Source organism: Culex quinquefasciatus, chromosome 2, assembly GCF_015732765.1.
Source record: "Culex quinquefasciatus strain JHB chromosome 2, VPISU_Cqui_1.0_pri_paternal, whole genome shotgun sequence".
Classification (NCBI taxonomy): Eukaryota; Metazoa; Arthropoda; class Insecta; order Diptera; family Culicidae; genus Culex; species Culex quinquefasciatus.
The window spans coordinates 206,203,106-206,221,219 of record NC_051862.1 but is presented as its reverse complement, the minus strand read 5'-3'; the positions used below and the strand labels follow the sequence as shown (position 1 = coordinate 206,221,219).

Below are 18,114 nucleotides of genomic sequence, written 5' to 3'. Positions count from 1 at the left end.
CTATTTTTTGGAGATCAACATTCTTCGATTTCACTAACATTAATCCACCTAAATTCTTAACTTCTTTCTCGTTCATTTCTCACACCAAAGTAATACGAATCTTAACCACTCACTCAAGCTCCACCGCTATCCGAAAATCTCGTCCATTAGCTCCGTGTAAAAAGAGCCATTCAATTAAATTAATTTGCTCAACATTATGTAGTGAATTTGGCGCGTTACGTAAATCGGACATTAATTTTCCACTAATTGATTGGATTGCTTCTATGCTTTGCTTTAACTTTGCCATTCCAAGCCAAGGAAAAAAACCCGGACTGGTTTTCCTCCTCCTGCTGCTCCACAACTTTGATATTTATCTTCCGGGAAAACACTTTTATATCTCGATTTGTCGCCTCCGTCCGGGGGATTTTCCCTCTCCTCTAGATGATGAACTTTTGCGGGGGGGGGGGGGGGGGAGAACCCGTCGCGTCAACCGGGCACATCCCCCATGGGAACAGTTCGTATCACAGATTTTGTATGGCATTATTTATTGCTCCGTGATGAAAATGCCACTTCTTTCCTCTTCTTTTTTTTCGAGAGGCACTTTCTAATAAACGAAAGTTAAGCGTTTGTTCGCGATACTCGCACAGCTCGACAATTAGATGACCACTTTTTGTATGATTCCAAAGGGGTCGTCCTTTTCCTCGGAACTAGAGAAAACGCTGCCTTTTCCAGCTCGGAAAAATCCCAGTCGGTGCTCGGTGATGAACAAAGAAAGCTAGTTTGAAGCAATTTATATCAATTTTCGCCGGAGCTGTTAAATTAACTGTGAGTTATGGGTCAGCGAGGAACATAATTTTTGACTTGATGCGCCGCCGCCGGGCAAAAGGTTAGCTTTAGAGGAGTCACATGACCTGCAACAGTGGATACTAGGAGAGCCAGGAGGTAGAATAGAAACAGCGTGTCCAAGTATCACTGATTTATGTGCAATTTTGGGCTGCTAAGTGGTCAAGCAAATTGAGTTAATTCTGTGTCGAATTAAAGGATTTATCGCCTCCTTGAGTTGCATTCGACTATCGTTTGAAGCTTCAATGTTGCTCAAGAATCACACATTATTTGTGTAACTTTAAGCAACAGATTTTTAGCGGTTAAGTATTTATTACCACTTGATTTATTTAATTTGAATAAATTTACGAGTGCCACAACGTGTTTTACTCATAGTTTTCCTTTTGTAAATATTAAACAAACACTACCTTAATAAATATGTCAAAATTCCAATTTAATTGTCAATTTAAAATAGGTAGTCAAATTTTTGACAAAATCAGGCCGTTTTTGTACAGGGTTGTTACGGGAGAGTCGAAAAAAAATCCTCGCCAAATCCGCGCCGACCTAAGATCCGAAACCGCGCAAAATCCACGCCATATAAAAAATAATGCGACCAACATTTAAGAAATTTTATTTTTTAATGAAGAAAACTAATTCAGAAAGTGTTTGATAAAAAAACTCGTTTTATGGTTAAAGGCTCCAAAAGAATGAAAACAATAAATCCATTAAAAAAAATCCTCAAGAGACGGTCAAGGCAAGGGTAATGAAAAAAAAATCTTCAAAAAAGAAAATACAATATTTAAAAACCTACAAATTTAACTTCAAAAATATAACCTCAAAATTAAATCAAAATCTAAAATTATAATATGATAAAATATTAAATTTCGAAAGTCTAAATATTCAAAATCTAAGATTTTTTATACAGTTTGTAATACAAAATCCTCGCTAAAATGTCACTCCGAAGGAAATTTAATTTCTAATTTTTAAAATAATGTCTTCTCATAATTTCAAAATCTCTTACATAAAATAGGACTTCAAAAATTGTGGAATTCAAGAATTTAAGAACTAAGAATTTAAAAATGAAAACATTTAATAATTTACGAATTTTAGAATTTAAGAATTTTACAATTTAAGAATTAAAGAATTTAGGATTTTAGAATTTAAGAATTTTAGAATTTATAAGCTTAAGGATACTAAAATCATTTTAGATTTGAGAATGTTTTTCTATATTGTTTTGAATTTGATATTTTTTAGTTTTTAAATGTGGACTTTTAATTTTGATTTTTTTTAAATCTTCAAATGTTTGATTACCCAAATTTATTGTATTTTGAATTTCAGATCGCTAAAATTTTGATTTTCAAAATTTAAGATTTATTAAATTACGATTTTATAAATTTCGAAAAAAAATATGTATGTAGATTTTTTTTTGTTTTTATAAAAACTATCTAAACAATTTTCGTCGAATTTTTGAATTTTTGAAGCTTTGAATTTGGAATGTTCTGATCTTTTTATTTTCACCAAAAATGTTTAAATTTAGAAAAAAAAATATTTCTGCCGATTAAATTCCATTCCAAAATTCGAAAGTGGAGGCCAGCTTCTGTTACGTCCAATCAAGCTCATATTTGGCGCCCACCAGAACAAGCCCCAATAATAGTTTTTGTTACACATTCTAATGTCTATATCTTAGGGAAAAGTTTGTAATATTTGATTTACAAAATTAAAAATTGAATAAATCCAGTATAAAATTAAAAATAAATAAGGTTAAAAATCATTACTCAAAACTCAAAAGAAATTAAATATTCAGTGCCGGAGATGTTAAGAAATGACAAGAAACATATAAAAAATAATTTCTACATAATCTTTATCTTCATTTTTCGACGTTTCGTACTATGAAAATACAAACAAACATTTTCAAAATTGCCATCCGCGCAAAATCCGCGCCTGAGCAAAATTAGCCAGCAAATCCGCGCCAGGTCATTTTCTGACGTTGAAAATCACTTTTAGTAATGTTTTATCATTTGTTGAATTTTGATGTACAGTACCACAAAAATAACATCAAATGTTTGAAGAATTAAATAATTACTTATTGAATATTGACTTTTGTTCTGGTTTACAATACATTTTTAAACCATTTTTATTTGAATAAATCGAATGTATGTTACATTTTGGAACTTTTTCAAAGTTAAGCTTGATTTGAAATTTTGATAATATTTTTTCGAATGTTCCACAAAGTTGACGAACTATCGTTAGTTGAAAATTAAGTCTTATTAGAACACATAAATCAAACAAAAATGTTAACCTTGTAAAAACTCTGTTTTCGTACTTGTATTGTGTTGAAAAGATAAAAAATATTAATAATTGATTTATTTATTTTTTTTTTTGGGAGGGTGATCCAGCCGCACATCGTTGATGTCGAAATCTCTAAACTGGGCCCTCGTCCTGTCACGTCCGTCAGTAGTCTTGTCGTACATTACAACTAGAATCAGATCTGCCAATGAATTAGTACACTTCGACCAAATAAACACTGACGCTGTATGGATCTGACTCTAGAATAAATGCACAGTTGTGTGTTATTCATAAGTCCAAAATGTTCAATTATTCATATAAGTCCAAATATTCATTTGCGGATAACTACCTAACTTGAATTGAATACAAGATTTAAAGCAACCTATCCGAAAGCTACTCTTATCCCAAATCCCCGACATTTAATTAATAGCCAAAAAAACGTTTCTTGTAAAACCTGTCTGGCTTCTTTAAAAAAAAAAAAAAAAAGAATGAATAACAGTTCATATTTTACAAGTCGTGAATTGAAATAGAGACGACCATTTGATCGTCAGAATTCCAGTAGATCCTCGATTCGCAACAATGGTCGATACAATCATAATCCGACAACCGTTAGTTCAACAGATCAACGAAGTAAGTCCGATATCATTTCACTATTGATTGATCGAGACTCTACGGAAATTTTGACAAATCATAATGGTTTTTATGCTACTTGAATGAAAATCACCGATTCTGATAGAATTACTAAATTCCCTGTTACTAATTTTGTCCCTTAATAACTAAAGGCAAAGTACTAAAAGTTGATATTTATAGTTAAAATCCTAAATTCTACAAAAACTAAATTTTTAAAAACCCTCATCCTAACCTGACACCCACATTAAGATAGGGAAAAATCACATATGTAGCGATTCATTGTACAAATGTGATATTTCCACTACCGGAGAACCTCCTTGTCTCGATGACAGCTTACCGGCCATCGATTAAGCCCTGAGACTGCGCCAATGTGGGTTCTCGTAGCATGAAGTGGTGTCCATGTGTAAAAATGGAAGCTTCAGCAATATACTGAACACTTCGATTTCAATTCCACATCGAATAAAATCATACTCTTTGCCAAACAAGCATCAAACCTATGACACTCATTATGACAAAGCCCAGGGATTAATAATTGATTTAATTTTATTGAATATGAACATTTCTAAATTTTTAAACAAATTTAAACATTTTGGCAAACGAAAAATCAGACGTGTTTGAATGTTTACAAAAAGACAAAAAAGTATAAATTTGAGAGAGATATAATTGTGGGTCTCGTGGCGCAGGGGTAGCGGCTTCGGCTGCCGATCCCGATGATGCTATGAGACGCGGGTTCGATTCCCGCCTTATCCACTGAGCTTCTATCGGATGGTGAAGTAAAACGTCGGTCCCGGTTTCTCCTGTCTCGTCAGAGGCTCTGGAGCAGAAATCCCACGTTAGAGGAAGGCCATGCCCCGGGGGGCGTAGTGCCAATAGTTTCGTTTTTTTATAATTTATGCTGAAGAGGTGGAACAACGAACAATGCAATTTTGTGTCTCAAAAACAAGAATTCTTCTTAAATTTCTAATTTATTCTAGGTGTGGTTCCAAAATCGCCGAGCCAAGTGTCGAAAGCACGAGAATCAACTACACAAAGGTGAGTCCATCCTATGTTTTTTCTCTTCATCAAAAACTGAAAATCAATTCAATTCATTCACTCCCGTTTGTCCCCTCTTCCCCCTTCGCGAAGCGTAAATTCTAAAATCCAATATTTCAAATCAGTTCATCATGTATTTAAATAATCAACCTAATTCAATTTGCGATTTGCGTAATTTGTTAATCGCAAATTCAAAGCACACACACACACCTTCCGTTCTCGTCCCTTTCCTATTTTCCCTCCACTTTTAAGTTAAACAACCGGAAAATGTTTCGCACACACGCACGCTGCTATTTTCCGATCGTGTGCCCTCTTTTTCCAATTTTCCTCCCACTTTCCACCACCACCGCCCGCAAACAACGTTCAATAAATTTATTAGGCGCAAGGATTTATGTTTATTTATCTAAATACCACTCGAATTTTTACGCCAATTCAGGCTGCTAGCTCGGAACGCTTGGAGCGGGAATGGAAATTATTGCCCATTGCCATTTTCCTGAAGGAAAAAGGGCCGTGCGTCGGCAACCGCAGGCAGATTGAATAAATAAAATTTCCAACACCATCCACTTTGCCTATAGTCGTAACCCTTTTCGTCTAACGAATCCAAACTATATACATACTTTTCCAAGGAATAACCGGGGTCATATGTTGTTTTTTAGCCCCGAAAATATTCGCAACATATTTATTCGGATTCGGTTGTCATCAATTTAGGGCATAATCTAATTTCGATGCTGGGGAAGGACCATTTTATTGAATTTTGACCCCCATTTTTCAGCGCCGATGATTTAGTGGTTTAATATGCTGCACGCAATCGGGGTCGGGGTGAAAATTTTGATGAGGAAAAAGGTCATGATTTTCATTGGGATGCAATTTTTCGGAGGTTAGTCAAAAAGTAAATTTTTCATGCTGATAATTATTTTTACAAAAGCAAGCAATTTACCACATGCCCGCCAAAAAGTCAATTTTGTTACATTCCATTATTCGCATGATTCCGTGCTAACTTGTCGTACGTCGCTTTTTGACGTTCCGAGAAAAACGCGTTTTGATGTTTGACCTTGAATAATCAAAAACGAGAGCACGCAATGTAAACAATAACAAACACGTTTTGTTTGGTTGACCATTCTGTGCATTGTCCTCAAGATTGGTTGAATTTGGTTGCTGGAGTCCCGAGTTATAACTGAAAATGTTTACGGTAGTCGAGCTCGTACTTGTGTCAAACGCGTTCTGACCTAAAATCCCTTTGACCAATTGACGCACTTACATCAATTTTCAGGCAATGTCAAGATAGCACGACAAGATTGAAACTTCTTTCATATGGAAAGTGACAAAATGCATTTTTTCCGATTTTTATTGAATATCTCAGGATTGAGATCGAACTTCGGGGATCTGTGAAGTTTAAAAGGCAAGGCATTGTGAGCTGCACAAAACTCTACTGCCAATTTTTTTCGGTTTTTTCCGTGGTCAGGAGGTCATTTGAGCAACTTTTGTTCTACGAAAAACTTTACTTCTTTTGTTTTATGTTTTTGTTTCATTTTTAGTATTTTAATTAGCATTTATCTTGTTTAGTTTATGTTTGTTTTAGGTAGTATTTGGCCAATTCTACCATCTCCTATCATTACATTTTGCCTATCTAATTTTTCCATATTTTTACAGTCACTTTTTCAATTTTTTGCTTGTTATTCACATTTTCTACTATAAAATTGCACCAGAGCAATTCCAGCCCAAAACAGGAATTTTTTAGGTACTTTTTTCTCGACCCTCTCCGATTTCAATGAAACTTTGTAGACATGTTATCCTAGGCATATATAAGCCATTTTTGTGTGTATGGAGCCAGTAACACTCGATAATGACATTTGAGAAGGGCGTACGTGTTTTCAATATTTTTGTATTTCGTAATTTAAATATTGCTGTATCTCGAAGCCGTTGCATCGTATCAAAAAGTGGTCAAAGACAAACTTGTAGGAAATTTGATGGGCTTTCCGAAAAAAATACACTGAAAGAAAAAACATTCCACTTTTATGAGATTTTTTGATTTTAAAATTTAAAAGTTAAATTTGAAGGTGAGCCCACGATTTTTTTTTCGCTCAAATTTTTTGTGAAAATAGCCTAAGATGTTACAAAAAGACTCACGAAAAATGCAGGATGGAGCAACTCACCTAAAAAAATACAAAAATCATTTACTGAAACTGTTTTTTTTGAAAAGTGCTCTAAACGTCGAAATTTTCAAAAGCCGAATACGGGAATCGATTTTCCAGACAATTTTACATAAAAGTCTCAATATTGACCATTGTCCTAAGTCCAATCCTTGTGAAGTTACAGCGGTTTTAAAAATAAAAATGTTGAAAAAATTGGTTTTTTGATGGTTTTTGGCAATTTCTATATGACGGACTTGATTTTTCAGTTTCGAAAATATTTTTACCGAAAAGCTCGTCCAATTTCCCATAAGTTTGTCGTTGACCACATTTCAATTGGATGTATGGGATTACAGATATAAGCTAATTTATTATCCAGGTTACTTTACTACACTGAAAAAATGTTATGTTTGAATTATGAGCAATTAGCTTATATCTGTAAGCCCATACATTCAATTGAAATGTGGTCAAGGACAAACTTATGGGAAATTGGACGAGCTTTTCGGTAAAAATATTTTCGAAACTGAAAAATCAAGTCCGTCATATAGAAATTGCCAAAAACCATCAAAAAACCAATTTTTTCAACATTTTTATTTTTAAAACCGCTGTAACTTCACAAGGATTGGACTTAGAACAATGGTAAATATGGAGACTTTTATGTAAAATTGTCTGGAGAATCGATTCCCGCATACGGCTTTTGAAAATTTTGACGTTTAGAGCACTTTTCAAAAAATCAGTTTCAGTAAATGATTTTTGTATTTTTTTAGGTGAGTTGCTCCATCCTGCATTTTTCGTGAGTCTTTTTGTAACATCTTAGGCTATTTTCACAAAAAATTTGAGCGAAAAAAAAATCGTGGGCTCACCTTCAAATTTAACTTTTAAATTTTAAAATCAAAAAATCTCATAAAAGTGGAAAGTTTTTTTCTTTCAGTGTATTTTTTTTCGGAAAGCCCATCAAATTTCCTACAAGTTTGTCTTTGACCACTTTTTGATACGATGCAACGGCTTCGAGATACAGCAATATTTAAATTACGAAATACAAAAATATTGAAAACACGTACGCCCTTCTCAAATGTCATTATCGAGTGTTACTGGCTCCATATACACAAAAATGGCTTATATATGCCTAGGATAACATGTCTACAAAGTTTCATTGAAATCGGGGAGGGTCGGGTACAACCGATTCCCTATTTGACATGGAATTGCTCACCATTATCATTTAAATTGTTTAAAAATTCGTAGAGGTATAGTCTGGGACACTAGAAAAAATACTGCATACTTCTTTTTATTTAAAATATAGGAAATGTTAGTAAAGAACACAGCCAAAGTTGACCCCTAAAAAAATACACTTTTAAAAACATCGGCAAAGTCACATAAAACAAGTAAAACTTCCAACCCTGGAATTTTCTGAAATTTTAAGAGGTTTTCTTTCCAATGCTTTTTAAAGATCGAAAATCGGTTGGAAAATTGACTTTTGGCGATTTTTTAGATCGAAGCCCGTCTAAAGGCGGGGTTAGATTGTAGAGGGTTAACTCAATTTGTCACAAAATGCACGTGCGACAAGTTAGCACGACAGCGACGACCTAATATAAATGTTGAATATTTTCTATCAGTCTCACCATATTTGAACTTGATCGGGTAAAGTTTATTTCAATTTGAACTTTTCTGTGTGTGATTGAAGTGGAATGACCCATACATTTCTTGGTTTGGAATAACTATAATTAGGTATTAAATGATGAAAGATTACTTAAATGTTTCACAGTTTAAAATAAGACCATGGAATTTTTTTAAACAAAAGGAGTTTATGGCAGATAAACACTTATAAAAAAATTATATGCGTTTGTTATGAATTCAAAATCTATTTCATTACATGATTCCATCAAAACTCCGTCAATCAGTGCATAAACACTCAATTAGCACGCGTAAACATGCAACTCTCCCTCCCACTATACAGGGTACAGTTTTAGGGGAATTTTGAGTGCGTATACAGTACTTGCTCGGTAACTGGGACAAGTTTAACTGGGCTGCTTTTTAACCGGACGCTTGATAACTGGACTGTAGTCCACATAAAAAGCAGACAAACGTTAAAAAACAAAAACAAACCAAAATGACCAAGGGGTCAATGGATGCAAAAATCAAACGTAGTACACGGAGAAAAAAGAGTTCTTAAAATCGTGCACAAGCGTTCATGAAAATGGGAACCTCGAACAAAGTGTTCAAATTCCATGGTACGATTTTGAAAAACGTACCATGAAATTTGAACACTTTGTTCGTGGTTCTCATTTTCATGAACGCTTGTTCACGATTTTGGGAACTCTTTTTTCTCCGTGTACATAAATTGAATTTGAATAAATTTTAATTTTTATATTTTGTTACGAAAATTAACGACATTGGTGGTCCCCTCGGCATTTTTCACTCAGCCCAGTTAGCGACCAGCAATTGGTAACTGGGCTACGCTCTCAGCCCAGTTACCGAACAAGTACTGTACCAGAAATCCACGTGAACTGCGTCATAATAGACACCAGCAACAACAAGAAAAACAACCCCCTGCCGATTGTCGGATGCTGCGACCGAAAAACAACGTTTAGGTCGAAGGGGAAAAACGCTTCCTCATTGATTTAATTGTTTGTACAAATAAACCGAGCGGTGCACCCTCCTCTTGATGTGTTTTTGTTGAAGCAAGTGCGAAAAAGGAGTCAGTATAGTCAGTGTGGTTACATGTTCGATTAAAAAGGGTGAGCTGGAGATTAGCTTTGGATGCTGTATTGTGTAAGCTGAAAAAGATAAACTTGCAAATTTGTTCAATAAGAAACCCTCGAGAAGATCGATGAGGGTGTCGGTGGAAACGTTGAGCGTTACCTGATTCAAGAAGTTTTTTTTTGCTGCCAGGCGCAAAAAAAATCACTTAATCTAATCAAATTGATTCCCCTGGAGAGCTATTAGAACGCTTGGGCAGCGAAGGGATACTTTTTTGTGCGTGCAGTTCCGTCCCGGGCAGCAGGAGTGATTTATCTGACGTCATGCTGGCTGTGGAAGTCGGATCGATTGCCACCACAACAAGGTCAGATTAAAGTTTACCTTTGCAACTTTGAACCCACCAGGGATTGAGCTGAGCTGAGCTCGGACAACCTAATGAATTGATAAACAACAAGTCCTGGGCCGAGGTGGAGACGCACGGTTTGTTGGAAAATCAATACGCAAAAAGAGCATTTTCCCAAGTTGGGCGAAAAACCGCATCAAACCAGCAAACCAAACAGACAGAGGAAGCGAGGTTCATTAATGTCACCCAGCTCTGGAGTTTGGAAAATCTGGTGCTGGGTGCTTCGGCCAGGACAGGAAAACAACCGACGACGGTCGTTTGAATGTTTGTCGAACCAAATTGGCAGACAAATAGAATGTAAACATCCTGTGCTGTGCAGCAGCAAAAGCAGAATAAGCCACATTGACGAGGACAATGGAAATGCAAGCAGCCAACATAATGTATGCAAATTAATGCTGTACATAAAGATGGGTTGACGAGTACAACAATCTGTGCGACAATGTTGGGGTGTTGGGTGCAAAATGGTACATGGTTGACTGTGGGTCAAAATTATAATAAAATAGATTATACTTTTAACTGTAAATTTTATAACATTTTCTCAAATATATCTTAAATGCTAATATTGTAAATTTGATTTTCGGTTATTTGAAATGTTAGATCATAAAATTTTCAAAATAACTTTTCCGAGGAAATCACAACATTTCACGTATGATTCAGTTTTGACATTGAAAATCGAGCCATTAGTCTCAGAGATATCGTCATTTACCTAGAAAACTTCAATTTACAGTTTTTTAAGCCCTTTGATTTTTTTTCACAATTGGACACGCATTCAAATAAACAATGTTTTATTTTCTCATAATTGAAGTTTATAACGGAAAACCCCCTCATCCCCTTTAAAATCGGAAAAGTCAGAGAGCAATATTTTCTTTCAAGATTTCAACATTTTATTGGAAATAGTCTAATCAACTGAAAACAATTTAAAATGCATTTTTCCTGCGTTCATAACATATTAAGCATTTTTGGGGTCGATGAACTCTTTTGAGTTTTTGTGAAATTCTGGTCTGCAGAAATGCAAAAAAAAAATTTTGTTCAGTGAAAAAAAATTTCTTCTATCTTTATTTTATTCAAATTTTACGAAGGCTTGTAAATTAATTTTTTGGACATTTATTTTTTATTTTTAGCGAGAAGCGCAATCAAACGCCTAAAGATGAAACACTCTTTCTCATCTCGGGACGTGTTCCTCAAATATTTTGAGCTATTCTTTTAGCAAAAAAACGATATTTTCAAAATTTCATTCAAAAAAAAAATACTTGGCCGAGTGAAGTTTGCGCATACTTTTCTTTGACTTAACCCTCTACTGCCCAATTTTTTTTCGAAAATATTTATTTTTCCCGTGTTTAGGAAGTCATTTTGAGCAACTTTTGTTCTACGAAAAACTTTACTTCTCTTGTTTTATGTTTTTTCTTGTTTCATTTTTAGTATTTTTATTTGCATTTATCTTGTTTAGTTTATGTTTGTTTTTGGTAGTACCTATTTGGCCTACTCTACCACCTAATATAATTACATTTCGCCTATCTAATTTTTTCATGTTTTTACAATCACTTTTTCAAGTTTTTGCTTGTTTTTCACATTTTCACCATCATCATTTAAATTGCAAAAAAATTGATAGAGGCATAGTCTGGGACACTACAAAAATTACTGCATACTTTTTTTTACTGAAAATATAGGAAATGTTAGTTAAAAACACAGCCAAAGTTGACCCATAAAAAAATGACATTTTAAAAACCATTGGCAAAGTCAAATAAAACAAGTTAAACTTCCAACCCTGAGATTTTCTAAAATTTTAAGAGTTCTTCTTTCCAATGCTTTTTTTTTAAAGATCAAAAATTGGTTGGAAAATTGTTTTTTGGCGATTTTTTAGATCGAAGCCCGTCTAAAGGCGGGGTTAGGTTGTAGAGGGTTAAAAGATGCATTTTTTTATTCCCTTAAACATATTACAGAAACGAAAATTAAAAAGTACGGATTTTGGGAATACAACTTTTCGCGATTTAAAGATAATTTAGAACAAAGGTACATTTTGTAGAGTGCAGCTATTTTTCTGAATAGTCCTAAACACCTACAACTTTGCCGAAGAAACCAAGTCGATCAGAAAATTCCTTCTCAAGATACAGATTTATGTTTTTTTTTTGTCGAGGAAAAAATAATTTGAAACAAAATTAATTTTTGAAAAGCACTATGAAAAATAAATCAACTGTGAGATAAAAAAAAGTCGTAAGGCAATTTTGAATCAGAATCAGAATTAGCATTATAGTAAACACATCACGAACTACATCACGAAATTCATGAAAACATATGGTTTTGTAGGTCAATAAAACTTATAACTATAATTTGTGGATATAAGAAGTCAGCTTGATACAAAGTTGTACAAAAAATAAATGTTGCTAAAACTCTTTCGTATAAATAAAATGTTTTTTGCCTGACATAAAAAACCATGTTTGATTTCCAAATTAAGTCAACGTGCCATAAAAAAATAAGAAAAAAAACCTGTAGCCGAGCAAACTCGCAAGGCGGCAATAAATAAACCCGAAATGATAATTTAATAAAGTTCCTCGCTGCTTCCGCCTGGAATTCACATCTAGAACTGAAAACCTGCAAGGGGACGACGACCAAGGTCCAGCCAGCCAGTCAACTCCCGGGCTCGACTCGGATTTATGGGATTACGTCAAATGTAATCACATAATTGAATTAGGTGTTTTTTGCTGTGCTCCTCAGACACTCACCCTATATGAATGCTGGCAACACTGCCACTCCGGGAAAGAAAAACACAACTCCGAAACGGGGACGACTCTATCAAAATTTTCTTTTCCGGTTGTTAAATGGGATGAGATTCTGGTGGTGAAATTTTCGTTTATTTTTGCAAGGGCGTCTGAATTTAACCCAAATGTTCCATAATCCAGTGCACTTTGTGACCCCTCCGGAACTGCCAAGTTCCGACTGGGGGGAGATTCGGGAGTTTAAATTTATCTGCCCATCATTCAGAGTGTCGCTAACATAAATCTTTTCCCGTCTCCTTTCCCTGTGCAGGGATCATCATGTCGAGCCACAGTCCACCGGTCACGACCCCCCTGGAACCGTGCCGCGTCGCACCGTACGTGAACGTGCCCTCGCTTCGCAGTGCCAACTCCGGGCTATCGACACCGAACAACGCAGGCAGCACGGTTCATCCCGGATTTCCGTCGGCAGCTGCCGCTGCTTTTACGGCCTTCGACACGGCGTTCATCTCCGCGGCCGCACATCAGGTAAATATTAATCACATTTTGTCGTTTCTCCATAACGGCGCCTACCTCATTTTATAGCAATCGCCATTATGGCTAACTGTCAAGCTGCACGTTAAACGTAAACACATGACTTGCTCATGTTTGTCAAACCCATTTTTCCCCCCAAACCGTGGCTATTTGTACTCACTCGACCATATTTTTGTCCTCTTCCCCCCTTTTCCAAAAAAACAGTACGCGGCTGCGCTCTCCTCGGGGACGGTTCCACCGGGGCTCTTCTCGCTGTCCCAGTATCGACCGACGAGCGGACTGGCGGCGGCGGCAGCGGCTGCTGCTGCCCAAGCTGCCGCGGCCTCCGTTTCCGGCCCGCCCGGATTCACCGCCGGTATGGCGCACGACAAAAACTCTAGCATCGTCGACCTTCGGCTGAAGGCGGAGAAGCACAAGGAAAACCAGAAGAAGATTGTAAATAACGTGTCCTCGTAAGGTGGGGCGGTGATGGAGCCCCTCCCCCTACCCCTACCAGCAGGACGCCGCTGTCTCTGGGTGTGTGTGGGGATGTGATTTATGTTTGTCTATTGTTCGCCCAGGTTTATTTCATTTGCGAATTAATTTTAATTACACTTCCCGCGCGCGCGTCGAAGTCGGTATCAAGCGGCGTAAAAATTGCGGAACCCACACATGAACTCGTGTCGAGAGATTCGGTAAAAAAGCAGATAATGAAAATAATGAAACAAATAAATATACAATAATTAATTACGTACTACATGTAGAGAGGTAGACAGGAGGGTGGTGGAAGATAGGCCCGTTTTACTAGATTCTGGAGAAGCTATCATCAATCAAAATTGTAGATTGTAAAAACGATATAAATAGGAAATAAAGCATGTTTAAAACTTATAATGTCTGTTTTTTTGCAATCAAGTATACAATAAATTCCGTAGTAACAGTTCAATAGGACGAATCTGCGTTTGTAAACAAGTAGCCTATCCCTTTTGCTCAAGTGCAGTTCACGTCAAGTAAGAAGGGGATAGACTGCTTGTTTACAAACGCGTGTTCGCCCTTTTGAACTGAATCCAGGACAGGTGAGTAAATCATTTGAATTAACAATAAATTTGGAGCAAAATTTGACAAAGGCAGCTAGGATTATTTTGCGAGTTTCGGAACAACAGGTTACAATTTTCAGCTATCCCTAGTAACATTTTTAAACTTACAGGTTTTATCATGGTTCTGAAAACCCGCATACGGCCTAAATAGGCTTTTATGGCCTACTTAAAACCTAAAATGTTACTAGGGATGTTCTACAGTCATACCACATATTCGGAACACCCACAAATTCGGAACACTTTTGTGTTAATTTGTCAATAGCATGCCAAATGCAGCTTTTCTCTCAACCCTACTATTTTTAGGACCTTTATTTGGACATTTTCTTTCTATTTCGCTAATAAAAGTAGTATGTACTTTATGAACAAAAAACTTCATTTCAAAACTATTTTTTCGAGAGCAGCAAAACACTGCCTCCAAATTGCCTGTTTCATGATTGTGGGATGTTATTGTGCCCCCACAATTGTGGAACACCTCAATTTAACTGATATTTTCACAAAAAAACGTTATCAGACCATGGATAAAACATCACTAAGCTAGAGTTTAACTGGTAGCAGTGTGTGAAGTCATTATTTTGTTACAAATATGTACTACAAAGATAGTTTACATCCGTAAGAAAAAAGTGTTCCGAATTTGTGGATTTCAAGGGTCAAAGCTTTTCTTCAAAAACTTGATATAAAAGTTAAAATTTGCAGTTGTTCGATACAGCATTTGAAAGATCGCATGAAAAGCTTTCAAATGAAGGTAAAAGCGAATCATTAAGTTCAATTACCGATTCGCTATAATTTTTTGAACATTGGCCGATCTGTGAACTGTTCCGAATAAGAGGGATGACTGTACATCAAAGTTCTGTTGAAACTTTTAAAGCTGTTTTTTTTACAGTGCGGCATGTCAATGCATCCTTCCTCCCTTATTGATTCTGTGAAATAAAAATTGAAATTTCAAGCCTAGGTTTCAACATTTGGATAAAAAAAAGTGTTTTAAAATGCATTTCACACGCGTCCAGTTGCTTTCCAATAATTAGCTTTCAAAATATCGATGCATTGACGGATTTTTTTTCCCGAAAAAAAACTTTTCGTGGGACTGTACATTGTTGTTGTTGTTGTTAATTACTTTATTTCCGGCAGCTTTAACCTTTCGGTCATTCGCTGCCCCGACTGTACATTGGTATTTTCAAGAAAATTTTAAAATGTTTTAGGAGTTTAAACATGCTAAATAAGATTATAAAGGCAGGAAAATGCATTTTAACTGGTTTTCGGTTGATTAAACTTTAATTTTCATTAAAATTTTGAAGTTTTTTGAAAAAAAAAACAATTGTTCCCAGATTATTCAAATTTTTTATAAATTCTTTAAAATAAAAAGAAAGTAATCCAAAATTTTAAAAAAGAATCTTATAGTATATAAAACAAAAAAAAAACTGCATTTTAAATTTTGATCCAGACTGAAATTTGTTTTAATCTGTTAAGGCTGGTACAAATATTAAAAAAAAAACAACAAAACTTCAAAATTGCAATGGAAATTTAAAAGCAATCAGCTTAAACAATCTAAAATGCATTCCCCTTTGTTTAGAATCATTTTAGCATGTAGGTATGTGTTTATTTAAAAAAAAAATCTATTGAATTTTTAAAGATTTTCGTTGTACAGTACCGCAAAAAGTTTTAATCGCAATGTTTTTTGTTTTCGTCAAATCTTACATTTTTTTGAAAACAGAACTAGTGTAAAATGCATTTTAAAACACACACAATACTTCAAATATTGGTTTATCTATGAGCTAAAATTCACAAAATGTTGCCCATAATTCAAAAATAAATATTAAAAGAATTCTCATATTTAAACATATGTTTAATTTATGAATTCTTGAATAAATACCGCCTTTTTAAATAACAGAAAATGAGACAACTTTGAATCATTTTTGGAATCATATTTTAGTCAGACACCCACATTTGCGAAATATAAAAAATATCGATTAACCAAAATGAAATCAAGATCTTCGGATAATTGACTGAGAAATGTATTTTAGTTTTAAAAATCCATGGATTTTTTTTATAGACTAGTGTAGAGTTTTGAATCCTTCCAGCTACAGTAATCATAGGATTAAATCAATTTGTCAAATTAAATTTTCAAATCAATAAATTTATTGATATAATTATCTATTTCCAAATTCCTCCTTCGTGGCTCCACCATCTATCACTGAGCAAAAATCCCACGGCTTATCGAAGTGTTCTACACATGATCTGACCCTGCTGTACAGAGCACTCAAATATCAATCGCAAAACACTTGAATTTTGGGCACCAAAATATACTGTCAATTCAATAGCAAAACACTTAAATTTGACGTGTTGCGTCACATGAAATACTATATTATATTTATTGGTTTTAAATAGCTTTTCTTTCTATAATCAATGCAAATGCAAATAAAGAAGATGTTGCGCAATTATTTTTTTTTGGCTGCTTTTATTTTCTAACTTCAAGAACAACTTGGTGTGTAAAAATTTTGTAATTTTTTTCATCCGGGTGTCCCGCCACCAACACTGCTTCCTGGGAGGTTCCTCAGCGTCGGCGAGTGAAGCACCGGTGCCGGCGGAGATGGAGGCCACTGGAGAATCTTCTTGTTGATGCGGAATTCTCTTTGGTGGAACCGCGGTGATTCGATCGACTCGAACTGTACCTTGACCATCCGAATGACATAGCTTGGCCCCTGCATCCGAATCTTGCTTCTCACTGGCACCACTTCCTGGTACGGCATCTGCAGCTCTTTCGCATCCTTCCTGTGAATCATACAAAATAAATCCAAAAATCAAAACAAAACCCCACAACCAAAATTCTCTCCCAACTCACCAATTAGTCTGGAAAGGAACTTCATCACAAAAGTTGGCTTCTATACGGGAATCCAGGAGACCAAGCCCTACCGCTGGCTATACGGAGCCCGAGCCCGAGGACGTAGTCTTGTATGGCGATGCTCATCTTCACGGTCACAAACCGGGCAGGCAATTTACTGGACTGGAACATGGCGGCAGCGAACTCACGCGGTCTGCGAAAAACGAACACACCGGACGGCCAAAACTTTCAAATGAGGAAACAAAGCAAAGTCTCATGAAGCTGTCGCGTACCTGCATTTCAAATCAAAACAAGATCAATTTCAAGTGTTTTCCTCACCACTTTGAATAGTTCAACACAGTGGGGCAAATTCATGAGCAAAACACTTGTAATTTTTGTGCCACCCGAATGAAAATAAGGTGTCAAAAAATACCAAAAAGTCAATCGCCAAAACACTTGAATTTAATAATGGATTGGATTGAAATTGAAACACAAACAAATTAGATCTAAGATGCGGCTTAACCGAATCATTCAAGTGTTTGGGCACTTGGAAAAAAAGGGTGGCGTATTTTCAGTGTAAGGAGCCACTGCCTTCATTGCTGCTTCCTGTGGGTCGAGGGCGATCCTTTGATTCTCCGTCCGGAACTGCGCCCGAAGGTTTTTTCTCTGTTTTACTTCATTCTAAGAAATAAAAAATTCCGTAATTTGTATTTTCGTCATTTTAAGGTTCTGCGTTTTGAGATTCCTTATGAGGCAATTGGGTCCTAAAATGAAGCTTAGATTGCTGATATTATAGTTTACAGCGATAAAGCTTATTATTCTGAATACAATGACCCTTTGTACGACCACAAAGAGTTTAAAATGGATTTTCAAATCAATTTAAAAAAAATAGCCTCGCGGTCCTTCTTGACAGAAAAGCTCCTACTTGACAGTTCGTTCCAAGGAGACCATAGTTGATCCATCGAAAAAATGTTGTCTTGCCAAAAAAAAAATTGCACTAAAA

The 18,114-nt window shown here is 35.6% G+C and overlaps 1 protein-coding gene across 4 annotated transcripts in view; it reads left to right on the top strand.

The window, feature by feature from the left end:
• Nucleotides 1-14,090, top strand: part of LOC6045771 (homeobox protein ARX) — a 37,489-nt gene extending 23,399 nt beyond the window's left edge. For all 4 annotated transcript variants that reach the window (XM_038257680.1, XM_038257683.1, XM_038257682.1 and 1 more), the window contains exons 5-7: nucleotides 4,692-4,749; nucleotides 13,003-13,217; nucleotides 13,428-14,090. In XM_038257680.1, coding sequence (XP_038113608.1) covers nucleotides 4,692-4,749; nucleotides 13,003-13,217; nucleotides 13,428-13,679 — 525 coding nt within the window. In that variant the 3' untranslated portion in view covers nucleotides 13,680-14,090. The remainder of the gene's footprint in view (nucleotides 1-4,691; nucleotides 4,750-13,002; nucleotides 13,218-13,427) is intronic.
• The last annotated feature ends 4,024 nt before the right edge of the window (nucleotides 14,091-18,114 follow it).